General features: G+C 41.2%; 1 protein-coding gene across 1 annotated transcript; it reads left to right on the forward strand.

Moving 5' to 3' along the window:
• The first annotated feature begins 270 nt into the window (after positions 1–270).
• cited4a (Cbp/p300-interacting transactivator, with Glu/Asp-rich carboxy-terminal domain, 4a) lies at positions 271–4,760 on the forward strand. The gene is made up of 2 exons (XM_038724592.1): positions 271–450; positions 2,437–4,760. Exons 1-2 carry the CDS (start codon positions 286–288, stop codon positions 3,217–3,219), a joined length of 948 nt encoding a protein of 315 aa, XP_038580520.1. The 5' UTR covers positions 271–285; the 3' UTR covers positions 3,220–4,760.
• The last annotated feature ends 13,009 nt before the right edge of the window (positions 4,761–17,769 follow it).

Below are 17,769 nucleotides of genomic sequence, written 5' to 3' on the forward strand. Positions count from 1 at the left end.
CCTACCCCGCTGCTTCTTAAACAGAAAGCTTTCACTTAAGAGAGAGGGGATCATTACGTTAGTGAGTGTAAGGGTAATGAAGGCAGGCGGCAGTGAAAAGTTTCCAGGACGCACAGCGCGCCGCTGCTGAGCGGTGCTCTGCTGCTCCGGTGGATCAGTGGAGGTAGTTAGCGAATGTTTCTTTGCACAGTGATTAAGGGGGAGGACCAATGGCAACAAAGGAGACGGAGAGGACGGTAGCTCCTCCTCTCTCTATCTCTCTATCCCTCTCTCTGTGCTTTATAGATGCATATAATCCCTGAGTTGACCCAGAAAACAAACTCCTCTCACTGTCGAGTCGCCGCAGAGTTTGTATCCGCCGCAGGGCTGCATGTAGCCGGAGCATCAGCTGGAGAAACAACCCCGGCACTGATCCAACTTCTCCGTACGGATTCCACATTAATACAGCGGGTAGGTGTCGTCTTCTGTTACTGCTTAAACAGGTAGAGAGTCAGCACTTTCCTTTTGTACTGCTGAGTATTTCACAATTTGTCCACCGGATAAAATCAGGCTGATCAGATCTGGCTACAGGCTGTGAAATCAGCCCTATTTCACCTTGACTCTTTGTTTACTTGCAGCATTATTGCCTAGGCTATTACGTTTGTTGCGGTTTAATGAAATCGAATAATGTCAAATAGCCCACATTCACAGTCCTCGGGGGGGAGGAAAAAAAAGAGGTTTCATGCTTGTGTAATAATGCCAGCAGTTATTATCCTCCCTCAGACTATCTATTTACAAAGTGGCATTTGGTTTAAATGATAATCCAGATCTGCAAAGACTAGGCTATAATTAGGTAACACAAGAGCAGAATATTCCAAGGACGATTTAGGCTATTGAGGAAAGTGTCTTGTTTTATCAGCACTAAAAGGACTGAATTACAGGCAGCTGGGGGCACCACTAGAGTTCATTTCGGGGGGATTTTAAAGGCTGAAATGTCTTTGTTTTTCACAGACAGAAGGGGGCATTCATCACTTCGCTCGCTCTGGATCTGTTTTTATGATCACCCCCTTTAGAGGGCAGGTTATAAAATAATGTCATCAAGTTTAACAAGCCAATCAGTTGAAAGTAAATTACAGTATCAGAATCATCGGGGTCTGTTTGTCATCTGTTGGTAATCTTAATTGAAGATCTTTTGTAATGGCTGTGTGAAGACAGAGGCTGTGTGCTGAGGGGGAGAGGTGTGTGTGGTCTGGGGAAGCATTCCTCTGCCTCCTTTTGACTGCAAGGGTATTGCTGCCCTCCCTCGTCGGTGTGATAGCCAGTGGTAATTCACTGATGGGGTAATTGTGGAGATTTTGGAGTTATTTAGTTTTTTAAGTTGACACTTTCTATGTGACTGGCAGTGTTAAAATAAAGACAGAGAAACTGTAGGGGAGTAGTTTCAACAGAGACAGGACTTGTTCTCATGAGAGTGAAGGTTTTAATTGTAATGTTTTGAATTGGCACTCCAATGAGTAGTAGTGGTAATGCACTTCTATAAAACTGGTGGACTCACAAGAGACAGACCAAAAAAAAAAGAATGGGGAAATTAAAGCTGTGGAGACTGAGATATCCTGACTTCTAGTCTCTAGTATGGGTCAAAATCTATTCCATTTCCCATCATGCAAGTGGATAGCGTTTCTTGTGTGAGACCCTGCCTCCTTCTTATACGCTCACTTCTTTCAACCCCACACCTCCAGTTTGGAATGAAGATAAGTGGACATTTTTTAAGACTGAAATGTAATCAGGGTTGTCTCGGATTGATAGCTGGCTAAATTACTTGTCTTGAGTAATAACAGTTAGGGACCGAGTGAAAAGTATCTCTGCAAAGTGGTCTGCGCTCTCTGCTTGTGTTCATTGATGATTACGCAAGATGCGACCACGAGAGCCGACTTTGTTCAGTTTGTCTGTAACCTGCCAGGTAGCGAGCTAGCTGAACATAAATATCAGGGTAATGCTCAAGAAACACAGGGGGGAAGATGAATTAGTTTTATTAAAGAGGATATCTGTTCTCCACTCAGTTGAATCATCTTGCACTTTGAATATGTATAATGATGACAACCTTGCAGGTGCTTAGCTGTCTTATAGGCCTACACGAAGTTCAGAAAAATATATTTAAGGCTTTCTCTGTTTTGGAGAGAAGAAAACAGAAAATATTCTAATAGTGAACAAGCTTGAACATTATTTTTATTACTTTCTTGGCCATATTGCCCAGCTCTGCCTCTAGGTTATCGTCCTTAGAACTTTAGAAAGCTCCCTCCAGAGCCACAAGATATTAAACAACAGTTTTTACCGGGTGAGCAGCGCTCCTTGTGATGAGTAAACTGAATGTCATGTGCAAAGTGGTGGAGTTGGGTTGAAATGACTGTGGGTTGTATAAAAACTCTAATTTGATGTGTTCACAAATCTGTTTTTCAGGGTGACAGAGCAGCCATGGCCGAACACATGATGATGCCCATGACCCACGGCTTCAGAATGGGCATGAATGGGCCTCCACAGCACAACGGTCAGCACGGCCTGCGCAGCCTGCCCAACGGCCAGGTGATGCACTACGGCAGGAACCCTCAGAACAACATGGAGGCGGCCATGAGACAGCGGCCGGTCATGGTGGGACCTGGAGGGATGGCCGGCCCCATGAACGGAGCTCCCATGGCCAACCACCACCACCACCAGATGATGTCTGGGAACATGATGTACAATGGCCAGGTCCCGCAGCAGCAGCACCACCACATGCACCCCCAGCAGCAGCAGCAGCAGCAGCAGCAGCAACAGCAGCAGCAGCAGCAGCAACAGCAGCAGCAGCAGCAGCAGCAGCAGCAGCAGCAGCAGGGTGGACACCTACAGCAGTACCACCCTGGTACCCTCACCTCTCAGCAGCTCATGGCCAGCATGCACCTGCAGAAACTCAACACTCAGTACCATGGACACCCGCTGGGCTCAGCCAATGGCCACCACTTGCCCAATGGCGCTCAGTACCGGGTGGGTCCGGCCCAGCTCTCAAGCATGCAGCACATCGGTGGCCCTTTGGGGCCAAATGGCATGGACATGGATCTGATCGACGAGGAAGTTCTGACTTCACTAGTGCTGGAGTTTGGGCTGGACCGTGTTCAGGAGCTACCTGAGCTCTTCCTGGGACAGAATGAGTTTGACTTCATATCGGACTTTGTGTGCAAACAGCAGCCGAGCACGGTGAGCTGTTGAGCGAAGCGGCCGGAAGCTGGTTGGGTTTGTTTGGACTGGACACCCCAAAGAATGACTGAGCGGTCACAGTAGCACAGCGAGAGGAGACAATCTCTCTGTTCTGTTTGGGTGTTTCTGTGTCTGTGTATTTGACAGTGTCTAGTACACCTTCACACTGACCTGCCTGCAAGTTGATGAAGAAATTTGATGAGAGAAAATGCAACAGCTACACCGGCGTTCTCTTCTTTGAGCCGGTGCCAGTAAGATCTGCCGTCTTTGGCCAAACTGAGGCATCCTGGTGCAGCGGGCTCTGTCTGTACGCATCTGGCCCTCAGCACATGTGCCTGCAGTGTTGGGATAATTGTAAACTTGTAAACACAATGGGGAAGACTACTGAAAAGACTGCCCATCTGGGTCTGCTAGATTCTGTGGCATCTCTAAATGTATTTTATCTCTGAGGAAACCTTCAAATAGTAGCAGACGTTTTACAAATTTATAAAAGGTAGTCTTCTGAATCTGTTTATACAATGATGAAGGGATTAAAAACTGCTCCCCCCCCCCCCCCCCGACAATTTATGTGTATATTGAAGGCTGGCTCTTCAAAAAACGTTCCTAAAAAATGTTACATATTTCCTTGAAGAGCAGGTGAGTGAGGTTGTGCAGCATTCCTGGGTGATGTGATCGGGTTTATCTCGGGTTGGTCGGGTGAAATGATCCTTTCAGTGTCATTTACCTGACTCCGATAAAATCTGCAATCATTAAATGTATCGCGTCTGTTCACTGCTAACTAACTGTAATTGATTCATTGGCAAAGTAGCGCATTGCTTAGAGTGTTGGCTCAATCAAAGCGTTCATCTGTATAAAACGGCTCGGAAGTCTCTCTGCTCCAAGTCAGTCAGACATTTAGGAGCTTGTTGCAGGCAAATCTTGGGTTACTGCTTAGTAGAATTAGGGAGTGAAAACACCATAACTGTCGCAAGACCCTAGCCGAACAAAAAAAAGCAGTCATCAGTGGTTGAAGGTGTTGGGCACAGATCTGAGGTGTAGGGCTGGTATAAAAAAAAGACGTGCGTGATTGCAAAATTTGCCTCTGTGTGTTATTTGTGTATGTCTCTGTGTGGTCAGTACAGTGAGGCATTTAAAACCCATTGAATGGCCTCCTCCTCCCTAAAACCATGGCCCTGTGTGCTGAAGGTGACTGGGGGCTGCGCGGGGAGAGAGATTTTGATGTGTGGACACAATGTGTGGACACAACACTCCCCGGCAGCATTTAGTTTAATCATTATTTAAAGCTGCCGCTACCTGTGGCATTGATTTTATTCGGCAGTAGGAGCGAGCGAGGAGCACAAAGCGTGCAAAGTTGTTGTTTTTTGCCATAGATTAGCTTACTCTGCTGCTCTGCCACTGATTAGATTTAAATTACATGTTCTCACACGCTTGTCTTAATTGAGGTTGGCTTGCACATTCTCCAGTGACTCAATAATTATAAAACGGACATGTTCTGTGGCGCTTTCTTTTTTGCGCATTTGGTAATTAGTTTTTTTGTCAAAGTTGCTGCTTTGCCGCTGCAGGCTGGTTGAGGGAGAACTTCCTGCACTTGTAAGGCTATTTGTGGAACTGTCAGAGGGGTCACGGCTGTGCTGGTGCACTGTGTTAATCTGTTCCAATACAACTGTGCTGCTGTCCCTGTCTCTCTGGAGATCTGCCATCTCCAAGCTCTGGAGTCAAACAATGGGCATTGAAACACTGTCGTAAAGGCAGAAAAGTGCTGGAGAGGTTCCGCTCTGTTTCACTTTCTGCCTGGCAAACTGCAGCCAGACAAACTCACAACCTCGCAGTTAAAATGGATATTCTTCTGGCCTTAGTGAAACAGTGGCCTCTGATTACTGCTATATCAATAAGTGCAGCCTTCTTGTGTATTGTATCTTTGTACTGTAGACTAGAGGTGAAGTTGATCTAGACACATTTAAGGTACTTTCGAAAAACTGTCAGATGTAGATGTAAATCAGTGGCTGATTTTGATGTATTGACAAGAAATTATATCCGACCTTTTTACAAACGAGTGTGTAGATACAGAATGAGTGTCCCAGTGGTTTTGCAGGTGCAGGGCCTGAAGCTTTAAGACCAAGTAGACTGCATGTTAAAGTGTGATGGATGCCACCACTTTCCCACAGAGCAGCTGAGAATGTACAGTACAACACATTGTGGGAACTTGTCTTAAGATGGTAGATAAACGTGTGAGATTGTACTCCTTGTTCCAAAATTACACATCATTCATTTGGGTACCCCCCCCCCCCCCCCCCCACTCCTTTCCCACTTCCCCAAAGCTTTTGTAATGTTATTGATTCTATTTTAAGAAAATGTATTTATTTTCAAATAAAATATTTATTTAAAGAAATTCTTTCTTCGTCAGTGACTCCTTTATCCACCGTTAGCCATCGAAAAGAGCACAGTGTGACACATGGACTTGATAAATACATAATACTATGTTGCTGTATGCCCAGCTGTTGTGTTAACGGTCTGAACCACAGAGGCTTATGAGACTCTGTCGATTATTTGCTTGAGCTTTATTCTCTTGTTGGTTTTAGACACTTCTCCACCCACAAGAAGTGATGAGCAAACAGCAAAGTACAAACTACATATCCTAAACAGCTGTGAGTCAGTACTCTGTCAACACAAAGCTGGACCCACCAACATTTCTTTAAAAGTTAATTGTGTGTTATATAATTTGACAATTAGAACTTTCAAAACCAATAACCCTGCAAAGTGACAGCAGTAAAGTGTTAACAGCACAGCGGTGTGATGATTTGCAAAGAGTAACAGTGGCTGTATTTTAACATGAATAATTTAATGTGAAGAAACACACATGCATCTGCCTGCTGTCTTCTTTAGTAAGCCTGTTTTCCAAAATCTATGCCAAGAAACTCACTGACTGATGTGATGCATCATTTTATTGGCATGTCATTTTTTTTTTAACAAGACCTGCCGTCATTTTGCTTATCTCCAAGGGCTCACTGCACATCTCCAGCCAGAAGTTTTGTTTTACTATACTGCTGCCATTAGAAGAAGGTTTCTGTGGGGATTTATGGGGGGGGAAAAAAGAAGTAAAAATAGTCTCATTAAAATTCTAATTAGCTGTGCAGTAAAGTCATATTAAGAAGACCTGAAATACTCATACTGCTCTACATGATGTTAGTCAAAGCGGCGTTTTGTCCTTGAGCTGTTTTTAATGGATTTTTGAAAATTATCAGAGCTCATGACTTTCAGACATGCAGCAGTCACCGTGGCTAAATGTGGAAAATAATGGTGGGAACGGTCACAGCTTGCAGAGGGTCATTTAGTGTAACCCTAGCCAAAATGCTGTGCACCATTGACAAAATTACAAGATGTTTCAGTTGTGTACACAGGAAATAACGCCCCCCCCCCCCCCCCCCCCCCCCCTCTTTTCTCTATTTTTCTCAAAAGACAGGACAGGCTGCTTCATGGTTCAGTATATTCACAAGTGTCCAAGTGAATAACTGTTTACCTGGTCAAAAGTCTCTCACCATCTCACTCCCTCCTCCTCTCTTTGCAGTTCTTATGCAGTAGTTTAGTGTTGTTGTCTGTGTATTTGCTGTGGGTGCTTTCGCATGTTTAGGTCTGTAAAACACATTTTGATGTGAATAAAAAATATATGCAATATATGCAACTATAGCATTCATCAAAATGTGATTCTGGCTGTAACTGAAGGTGCGTATGTGCTATTTTCCACGAGTGCTATGGCATCTCACACCTGTTTCCTGCTGTGAGTGAAATGCACCACTTACCGTACCAACATGTGCAAGATCAGTTCACCTTGCAGAAATGCAGCATAGTGAATAGATAATATGTTAAAAAAAAAGTACTACAACACCTTCCACAAATCAACAAGGAGCTGATGTTGAAGTTGAGGGAACAGTAGTAGGGGACCTTGCAAACAAGCATTACCAGCCAGCGATATGTCAGGGATGTTACAGCCATTCCTCGGAAAACAGCTACCCGCCATCTTGATGCTTCGACCTGGGAGTAATCAAAGTTCGCAAAGCCCATGTTGAAGAAGTTCCAAACCTGTTTGTCTAAGGGAGACGTTGGTCAGTCTTTATAATTGTGGGAAATGTTTGAATACAGTGTCAAAGAGGACGCAGTATTTCACTTCACATGCTGAAAGTCTGGGATAGTTGATTCCATATTCACCACAATTGGGTTCCTTCACTGGAAACATGCATTTAATAAAGACAGAGGCCGGATTAAACGTTCAGCGTTGAAGACACATGTTGAGAAATTGCAAAATGTAGACAGAGGTATCAACAACGGTTAATCCAGAACAGCCAGCTGTAAGTGACATGATGAAATATCCTGTATAAAATCAGTTAAATGTGCAAGGGAGCAGTTGATTGTTTCTGTCTTTATTTGAACCCACGTTTAGGAAAGATCCAGATTCTTTTAAAATTGCTAATGGCTGTGCCTGAAAGCACAAGATGCAGTTCGAGTAAACACCCTCACAATGAGTTGAGTAGAAAAGTCAGTGAAATATTAACTCAGGAAGTCACACATGAAAAGGTCCCAGTACATTATTAAAGCAGTTGGCACACAGGATCAGAAAACATTTTTGGTTGACGAGCACTGGACACACGTCTGCACAGGTTTGTCTGCTACAAAGAATTTTTCGAGTGGCCTTTTATTGTGGCCAGCCTAAGGCACACCTGTGCAGTACCCACGCTGTCTGATCAGCATCTTGATATGCCACGTCTGTGAGGTGGATGGATTATCTCGGCAAAGGAGAAGTGCTCACTAACACAGATTTTGACAGATTTGTGAACAATATTTGAGAAATAGGCCTTTTGTGTACATAGAGAAAGTCTTAGATCTTTAAGTTCAGCTCAGTGTAGTAGGCACAGTGATATAAGAGAATGAAATAATTTCAAGCTGTAGTAATCAATATTGGAATATTAACAATGGAAGAGATTACAAAGTGTAATGTGAAAGTTGGCATGTATGATGACAAATATCAAGATAATTATCACCCAACTTTACTTCCCTTTAGAGCCCTTTAGCTCTAAGGAGCATTTCAGCTCATTGTTTTGGTTTTGCAGTCCACAACTTCACTGTTTTGATTCACCCAACCTTGTGTTCAACAGCAGCAAACAGCTGTTTTCAGTGAAAAAGCTTTGATACACTACCTGCTCAAGACCAAACGTCTGATAAAATTAGCAACTAGCTGGTGAATATAGTGAAACATTTAGCAGCTAAGAAGCCAGATATTTCTTTTATGAAGTCTAAAACAGAGCTAAGAGGAGAGTAAATATTGGACCTATACTGGACACAGAGAGAACACACTGCTTGCTAAAATGTTAGCCGTAACAACTTTATAAGGGGACAATATGTCAATGTCAGCTTGTTCCGTTGCCCCTCCCCAGTCTTTAAAGAATTCAATTAATACTGCTTTAAAGTGATGTAACTTTTTTCTGAACAACATCCATTGTGGCCAAGACTGACAATTATGGAAAACTGGAAAAAGATGAACAATAGCACACTATAGCAGTGCATAATGCATGTGACTGTACAGCAACTATGAGTCATACCGCAGCAGTATCTTAAATAATATTTCAAAGACAGCCTAGGCCTGCTCTATATGAAATGTGCAATGACATAAGTTCTGCTATGAATTTGTGTTATATAAATAAAATAAATAGCTGCTATAAGCTACTGGTCACACCAGACCAAGTAGAGCAGCACAACCTCTGGGTGTTTTATCATTAACGGTGGTGTGTGTTACTGTTTATGAAATTCATAAAAGGAACAATAAGTCTTCTCTTCTGGAAAAAGTTTGGCTATAAATTTTTAAATATATGTAATGACACACACTTAGTGGGACACATAGAGTAAATGTTAATACAGATACACACAGATAGTTTACAGCAGTGTCATCTTGTTCTTACATGCTCCACAAATCTGTACAAATTTACGTTTGAGTGCTAGCCGAAGAGATGATTATCTCCTAAATATAAACAGGAAACTGTATCATTGAGCCACTTCCTAAAGCAAGGCGGGGAGGTTGATATCCACTCTCAGAATAGCCCTTCTGGCTGTAAGCATACCAAACATGAGAGCCTGCTGGGTCTCATATGGTAGCTCAAAGGCCCACTCAGAGCAGCCCATTATTACAAGAGCACAGTCAAGGGTGACTTCGTTTTACAAATTATTAGATTGAGCAATTGGAATATTTTCTCTGTAATTCAAGGCACAACCAAGATCAAAGCCCAGTCCTTCGATTTACATGTGTTATCTGTGGATGAAATACATGCTAAATTGACAAGCATATGCAATGCTTAACCGTGAACTGTCTACCATTGATGGAACAGCACTTGACAAACTGTGACCCTGAATGTTTGGAGGCTTCCAGGCTGTTTTAAGAATTACTGTAATGTGTCAAGCTGATTCAAAATTTATATAAATAAATACAAAATGCAGCCCCCTCATTTATTCCAATAAGACATTTGACAGCAAAAAAGGAACACAGTGTAGTCCAGCAATTAAGGTGAACCTGGCTCAACTCAAAGTTGTCTGACAACACACTGCAACGGTAAATCACATACTAGGTGCAACTGCATAGTCCTTGTAAATTACTTTGTAACACAGTTTACCACAGCATCATTGAACATACAGATACAATATTGTCCGTGTGATAACTTTCCAGAGTTGCAGAATGCTGTCTCAGAGTATTATAGCAGCGTTTTGGCAGCTGGTAATCCTCCAAATTCATGGATGTATCACTTCTCAAACCAGCTTTAGGTGGAATACTGGTTTCTGCCTCAATATCAAACAACTTTAGACACTCTCTAGCTAGAGAATAAGACCAGTAGGCCAGTATACCATCTCTCTTACATTATATGACCAATTGTAATACTACTACTGTGTGGAAGCATTTTGGAACAGGTATTGTGATGGTAATGTCATATTAATGTGAACCCAATGTACTGTCTATTACAGGGAATATATAGGATAAATACTGTACATGCCACATTTGACCATTCAGATCGTCACAGGTCACAGGTAAATACAGGGTTGCAGCGTGCATAGCTGTTGTGTTCACTGTTGCTGGGTGACAACATGAAGTGGTCACCCAGTGTGTTCTGGACTTGGACTAAATATTGATGGAGAAAAATTGCTTTCTTTCAGCATTTGGTGAAATTTGATGACATGTCAGATAAATTATTGGGGGTGACATTTGTAATTTGTGAGCTTTAGAGATGCTGGTAAGCAGATATTGTAACATTTGGACACAGCCAGGCTAGCGGTTTCCCTCTGTTTCCAGCCTTATGTTCTCCTGGCTGTATTTCCTATAGAGACATGAGATTGATATCAACCTTCTAATGTAACCTTTGACAAGTGTATCTCCCAAAATACTGAACTAGTGAAATTCACTTATGAATGTGAATAAATGCCTATATTTACGAAACTGACATGACATTAACATTCAGTGATGCCAAAGTCTGCAGAGAAGTACGAGGAATGCTAAGTTTTTCTCTCTGCTAGTATTCAGTGTATGACACACAGATGCGAAATATAAATGCAAATGTGTTTTCAATATACTGAAGAACTCACTGCTTTTTCGTGAAAATAGTGATGTGAATAGGTAATGATGGAGTATAACATTGGCAAACATATTTACTTCAACTTGAAATGGATATAATAAAGCAGCAATGTTAATGTAAAAGCAAATGATTATACTAAATAATTGTGTTTGGCTTCTGTAATCAAAACCACTCAACCATCCAGTTATTGCTGCAGCCCATTAATGGCAATACTAAATAAAATGGACCAGAGTTATCATTAAGTTTTCAGTGGCACAAATGGTATATGCATTAACAACAGAATTTCATACAGATAAATAGGATGATTATACCGTATGCTGTCTCATTGAAAATGAATAATTCTGCAGTCTTGCAGCCCTATGTTGTGATTTGATAAGACAGGTGTATATTTATGTAAAAATGATGTCTCCTGTAGCTAAAATTGAATTTGCATGTACTGTGCAAATGTTTGTGCAGGGGTGGAAAATCCAGTAAAAAGTAAAAATGATAATAGATTATATTAATCAAATTAACAAAATGCAAAGTAAGTCAGCAGATAAACAAATCAAAATTTGGTGTGACCCCCCTATGCCTTCAACCAGCATCAGTTCTTCTAGGTACACTTGCGCATAGTTTTTGAAGGAACTCGTTAGGTAGGTTGGCTGCAACATCTTGGAGAACTTCCCACAGTTCTTCTGTGGATTTAGGCAGCCTCAGTTGCTTCTCTCTCTTCATATAATCCCAGACAGACTCTGTGATGCTGAGATCAGAGCTCTGTGGGGGCCATACCATCACTTCCAGGACTCCTTGTTCTTCTTTATGCTGAAGATAGTTCTTAATGACTTTAACTGTGTATCTGGGGTCATTGTCATGCTGCAGAATAGATTTGGGGCCAATCAGATGCCTCCCTGATCATCCCTCAAATCATCATAAATAATAATAATAAATCTGCCTGTACACCTCAGCATTGAGGAGACCATTAATTCTGACCAAATCCCCAACTTCGCAGCCCGTCTGCCTTGAAATGTCTGCGTAGGAAAGACCTTGCTGATGCAGTTTAACTACCCTGTGTCATGTTGCTGTGTTCAGTCTTGCCATGGTGTATGACTTTTGACAGTAACCTGTCTTCAGCAGCCTCACCTTATTAGCTGAGTTTGGTGTTCCTCACCCAGTTGTATTACTCCTACACAGCTGTTTCTGTTTCAGTTAATGATTGTGTTTCAACCTACATATTAAATTTATGATCATTAGTACCTGTTTGGTGTAACTGTTTAAACACATACTGTAGTGTACCTAGAAGAAATTATGCTGTTTTGAAAGGCACATGGTGGTGACATCAAAAACATTGTTTTCAAATAATTTTTCTTTTGTTTACTCACTTAGCATTTTGGTAATTGCACGAGTCATCTATTTCATTTGAATGGTTGCGCACAATTTACTCTACTGTATGTTTCATGAGTCACATTCTCTGCTTGCTCAGCCACTGTTCCAGTGAAACTACTCTGTGGTTGTAGGTATGGAACTGTAGCTGCAAAGGGAAAAGTGTTAAAAATGGAATTGAATTAATGAATTAAGTGGGGGATTTGATAAAATGAAGTAGTGATACTAGACCTTCAATGTGAATCAAGCCCCACAGTTCACCATAAAGGGAAATAGAACCAGAAAATAGAAACCTGGAGAGGCACGCCTTGCTGTGTACAGTATACACATGATTGTGTCCCTAACACAAAATACCATTACGTGCCTTTGCCTTCTGATCTAACTGGTTCACTTCAAACAGCGTAGCATCAGTGTCAACTACTTTGCACGTGCAACCATCTCTTAGCCCCAATCTCTTTGTCATGTCTGCCAGCCAAGTCTAATCCAGGACACAGAGCGGGCCTGGCACTGCCAAGTCCACCTGGTGAGACAGCAGGGTGGCTCTGTGTGCCACATCTGCTCTGACATGGTAATACTTTAAAGCACTGCTGACAGCAGGGCTTTCAGATCCACAACACATTGGGCTGATGTAATGGCCGGGTACAGCACAGTCTGTTTTAATATATGCCTTTTTATGTAAGCATAGGTTTTGTGAATGATTTAGAAGATAGAAGTCAGACTGATCCAAGGATAATGTGAGATATTCAATTTGGCCTTCTCAGCAATGACAAGCACACAGTTACAAGCCCAGGCGTGTCCTTACCCTGTCTTGTTTGGTTCTGTACTAAACAAGAATACAACATACATCTGAAGTAGTATTAACTATTAAAATACTCATCTTAAATGTACTGTAATATTGAGTGTGAAAGTTCATTCTGGACCTCGAAACAGTAGTTTAGTTGTTAAGTTTTGACAACAAGGAAAAATAACCCAAGGGCCTTTAGTGGTTTATTTTTGTATTCTTGAATAATATCCTGATAAGTATATGGCAATCCACTTTAACTGTAGGAGGGGTATACAATTCTGGAGAAATCTAATACCATGACTAATACTATGATACAGAGCGATCAACAGCACAGCAGGTAATTTAACTAACATTAGCTCGGTTGTGGGATAACAAACTGTGGATATAGTTGCTGCTGCAAAGCTAACATGCAGAGAGGACGAGACAGTCCCAGAGTCAGCACACCAGCTCCAGACAGCGATACTCTGTTTCTATAGCTACCATCTCAAAAACAGCATGTCTTGGCAAACTTGAAAGGAAGCTTAATTTCCGTGGGCAAGTCATTTGACGTTACCTGACACACAAATTATGGCTGGAATAGTGTTGTGTGGCTCGTTTCCCACTTCCAGAGCCACAACTGAGTACAAACACCAGATTCTTTTTCATCGCACACAAAGAACGAACAGCTAGCTGAGGAGATATTTGCTGAATTTAACAAAAAGACATGTACTGGATTATAACCTTTAAAACTGATTGCTCAATAGTAAAAGTTTATTCTAATTGCACTTAAGTTTTACCACCCTAATAATGAACCTTTAAGTAATACACTTTTTTTGTATTTACAGTTAGCACCAAAAATATTAATCTGCTTTACTAATGAAATTAAATTAAAGGAATAATTAAGCTTTAAAAGCGAGTCATGTTTGTGTCCTGATGAATGTCAATCCAATGTTCACTTTTAGCTCCATTTTGGTCTCCACCAACCCGGGAAGCAAATATCCTGTGCTTTAGCGGCTAAATGCTGCTCCGCTATTTTCACCAACTAGTTACTAACTGTGTCTATAAACAGTTTTTTAAGAGCCTTTTTGCTGCCTGCTGCAGCTTAAAAAAAAACAACTATAAAAGCAGTATGGGAAGGGGAGTTGACGATGTGGGTGATGATTATCTGCATGTTCATCACTAAATGTGCCCTTTCACATAGTTTTTACATTCTCAATTGACACATTGTTATAATATAAATATTGTGTGGTTTTTTCTTCTTGGGTTTCCCTCAATAATAGACCAGAGACACAGAAATCATTAAGTCTGTATCTTTAGATTTTTCAATAATTTATTTAGAAAAAGGTACAACATCTGAAAATGACAATTAGTATAGATTATATAAAGTTATAATTAAGGAAAATAATAAAAAGAATGGAAAATTAATTGAAAAATCTAAAGATACAGACTTAATGATTTCTGTGTCTCTGGTCTATTACTGAGGGAAAAACAAGAAGAAAAGAACCCACAATATAAATTAGAGCCAATTTATAATATAGTATACTTCTTTTTACCAGGCATCCAGGACTGGTGTTGGAGCTGGGATTTAAAGATGCAACTATAGTTGCATCTACACATGCACGTTGCCTCTATAGAGGCAACGTGCATGTGTAGCCACTGATGGAACAGGGTCAGACAATATGTTAATCCCAATCATATAACACTGTTTGCCTCCTTTCATAACCAGCCGTTAAATACCTGGTTAAGCAGAGGACTTAAGCTCCTAAACACAGCTTTCAGTTCAATAATAGTTCAGTGTTACCTCTGTAATTGTTTTGTTCCCCAGTGATACTGAACTGCTAAATCTCCAAGATTTCCGTGTTTTTAAAGGACAGTGTGATTCAAGAATGCCAGGGCACGAACCACGCCTTTCCCAAGCTCCGATGTCATCAGCTGCATGTTTCCCTATAAACAGTTTTGACAGTCAGGTAGATGACATTCGCTCTGCTCGCCCTGAAGCTATAGTGACGCACACAAGCATTCGCTCCAGTGTTTCCCTCCTGTTTATTCACGTCTGTTTTTCACTCCAATTCTATGGCTGTCTCACTGTCTGAGAAAGTTGGTCTCATCATCACTACCTGGCACTCACCAAATGACTCACTGCACTGTAGTTAAGGCAGTGCGTCAGGGTCGAAGACAAAAGAAAAAGTGATGATGCACAAGTATCTAAGGCATGTGCAACAAGGTCACTGGAAGCAGCGTCAAACCACTTGAGCGGTCCAGTTCGGAATTATTTGATTTTCTATTTGTCTCTGTAGAGACTCAAAACCTATAACTTTTTTATTCATTTATTTTATTTTATTATACATATTTTTTAAATCGATAACTTAACTCCTAATACAAATGGTGACCCATTGGTAAGTCATTCGCTCAGGTAGTTGATCTATTTGTTCATCCAAGACTTTGTCCTAAGCAAAATATATTGACAACCACTGGCCAAGTTGTCATGATATATACTATCATAGTTCACAGTGGATAATTCTTGATTGTGATGGTGACCATTTGATGTTTTCCTACTTTGGTCTAACTTAACAACTACAGGCCAGATTTCTGATATGGATATTTATAGCACTGAATGGTAGGATCCTTGGGATGACTTTTAGATGATTTGCTGATCTTTTCTCTAATGCCAACATTAAGCCAGCAAGACTGGAAGAGTTTGAGGCTGTACTTGCTCACAGTGACAGTGCTAACATGTTGATGTTAATCATGTACGTTTACCATGGTCATGTCTTGGCTTACCGTGTTAAAATGATAACATTTCCTAATAAGCACTAAACAGACAAGGACAGCTAAAGCTAATGCAACTGCATTCATTTTGCAGGTATTTGGTCATAAACCAAAATAGACATTTCAGTCTGGACAAAGCGATGGACTGACCAACCAACAAGAAAAATTGTATTCCATAATATCAAAAGGCCAGGTCAAAATGTAAACTTTGTACAGAAAATATCTAAAGGTTAACTGGGAAACTGCCTGAAGATGTTCTAAGAACATTGATGCTGTAAAGGGGAAAAAAGCTTTTCAACTGTGCCCTTTTCTCTGGTACCAACCCCCAGGACAAACTTAACATTGATTGTGACTAGTGGTTAGTTTGTAAGGGCTCCAATATACTCTTAATAAAATTGAATTAGGCAGAAGCGTTTTATACAGTACTCTCTACTGGTTGGACCATTAAAGAGTACCATTAACTGGGCATGGAAATGTTCTGTTCTGGCTGCGATGTGGCCACTGGAGCTGATCCAGACAATGCTTGCAATTTCACCAAATGGACACAGCGCGTTTCAGAAATGGCTCTCTACTCCTCAGAATACACGCTTAGTCAAGCTGCATAGAGCAGATCGAATTGGGAAGGAAGTCAGCACAGAGAATTCGGTAAATTTTCAAAATAAAACACCTGTGCAGACTCCTGAGCGTATATCAACAATTAACACAAAACAGACAAGAAAAGAAACAGTTTAACTACGCAGCCTACTTAACCAGGGTAGAAACATTCCCTCAATCAACAAAATTGGAGCAAGTCAGCATAATAATGCAGACAAAACACTCCCTTTAAGGTGTGAGGCCATGACTAGGATGGAACAAAACCAGGTCGCAGACGCAACGTTATGGAGCCGTGTTTGGTAGAATCCAGGTGTAAGTTGGAGTAGTGTGAGTCGGTAGAAGAGATGACTGAAGCTCGTGTTTTGCCTGCTTCACATAAAACTACAATTATTTGTTGATAACTCAGTGTCTGTTCAGGTGCAGCCATGACTCAGACACAAACATAATTGTAGGTTTCTGTACACGCTAACCGTGTCTGCCAGGTGTGAGGTAAAGCCATAATAAATCAGCTGATAACATGACAAATACCTACCCACTTCATTGCTTGTGGAAAAGTAGTACACAGTAGATCCTTGTACACTGAGCGACCTAATGTGGAGCATGTATTTTCCAAGTCTCCCCAAATTGACATGTCTTGGTGTCACAATCAGTTAATGGATGGGGATGCATTGGAGGTTTGAGAACAACGCTTTGTTGTTGTGGCACTGCTTTTTGGTCGCAAACCCAACATATCGTCTGTGTTTGTGAACAATTTGGATTTTGTGATAGTATTCTGCCAGTTTAAGAAGACAGATTTTTAGCGTGCTGCTTTTTCAGTCGAAGCTTTAACATATCAATGAATATTACAGACTGGAGAAGATGCTTACATCCTTGTCAATGTTAAATCAGGAAGAAACAAGATTATTGCCACATTCAGTTATTTGCATGAGCACAATTCTCCCACTGGGGAGCACATCTAACTCCTCCTCATTAATATACTGTGCCTACATTGTGCATTTCACCCATTCAAAAATGGTTCACCTAATTATTGCTTCTTTTCAGAGGGACAGAAATATACACAGTTTTCTTTATTCAGTTGTTTTGTGCTTCACATGAGGAAACAATGACTCTTGGATTTCCAGGTGATTTCCAAAGGCCGACCATTCTGTATGTATACACAATGCTGATCACAGAACGAGTCCTGTGACAGGTCCATGTATCTTGTCCAATAGAGAGACACAACTCACAGAGAGTCGTCTTGTAAGCCAAGAACACCCAAGAACACACTAAGATAGATGCTGGTACACCCCAAAGACCGCACACTAAAACACAAGAAAAGAAATCTAGTGTATGCGGTCCAATGCAGTGAGGAATGCACAGACCTGTATATTGGGGAGACTAAACAACCACTACACAAACGCATGGCTCAACACAGAAGGGCCAACTCCTCAGGTCAAGACTCTGCAGTCTACTTACATCTGAAGGACAGAGGAC

Source organism: Micropterus salmoides, unplaced genomic scaffold (genome assembly GCF_014851395.1).
Source record: "Micropterus salmoides isolate LMB-PRFRI ecotype aquatic unplaced genomic scaffold, ASM1485139v1 Ms_hic_scaffold_17, whole genome shotgun sequence".
Classification (NCBI taxonomy): domain Eukaryota; kingdom Metazoa; phylum Chordata; class Actinopteri; order Centrarchiformes; family Centrarchidae; genus Micropterus; species Micropterus salmoides.

Excerpts from the sequence above, each read along its gene's own strand:
- cited4a (XM_038724592.1), top strand. The coding sequence starts at position 286 with ATGCATATAATCCCTGAGTTGACCCAGAAAACAAACTCCTCTCACTGT. Across the intron at positions 451-2,436 it reads ATTCCACATTAATACAGCGG|GGTGACAGAGCAGCCATGGC; the intron begins GTAGGTGTCGTC and ends TCTGTTTTTCAG.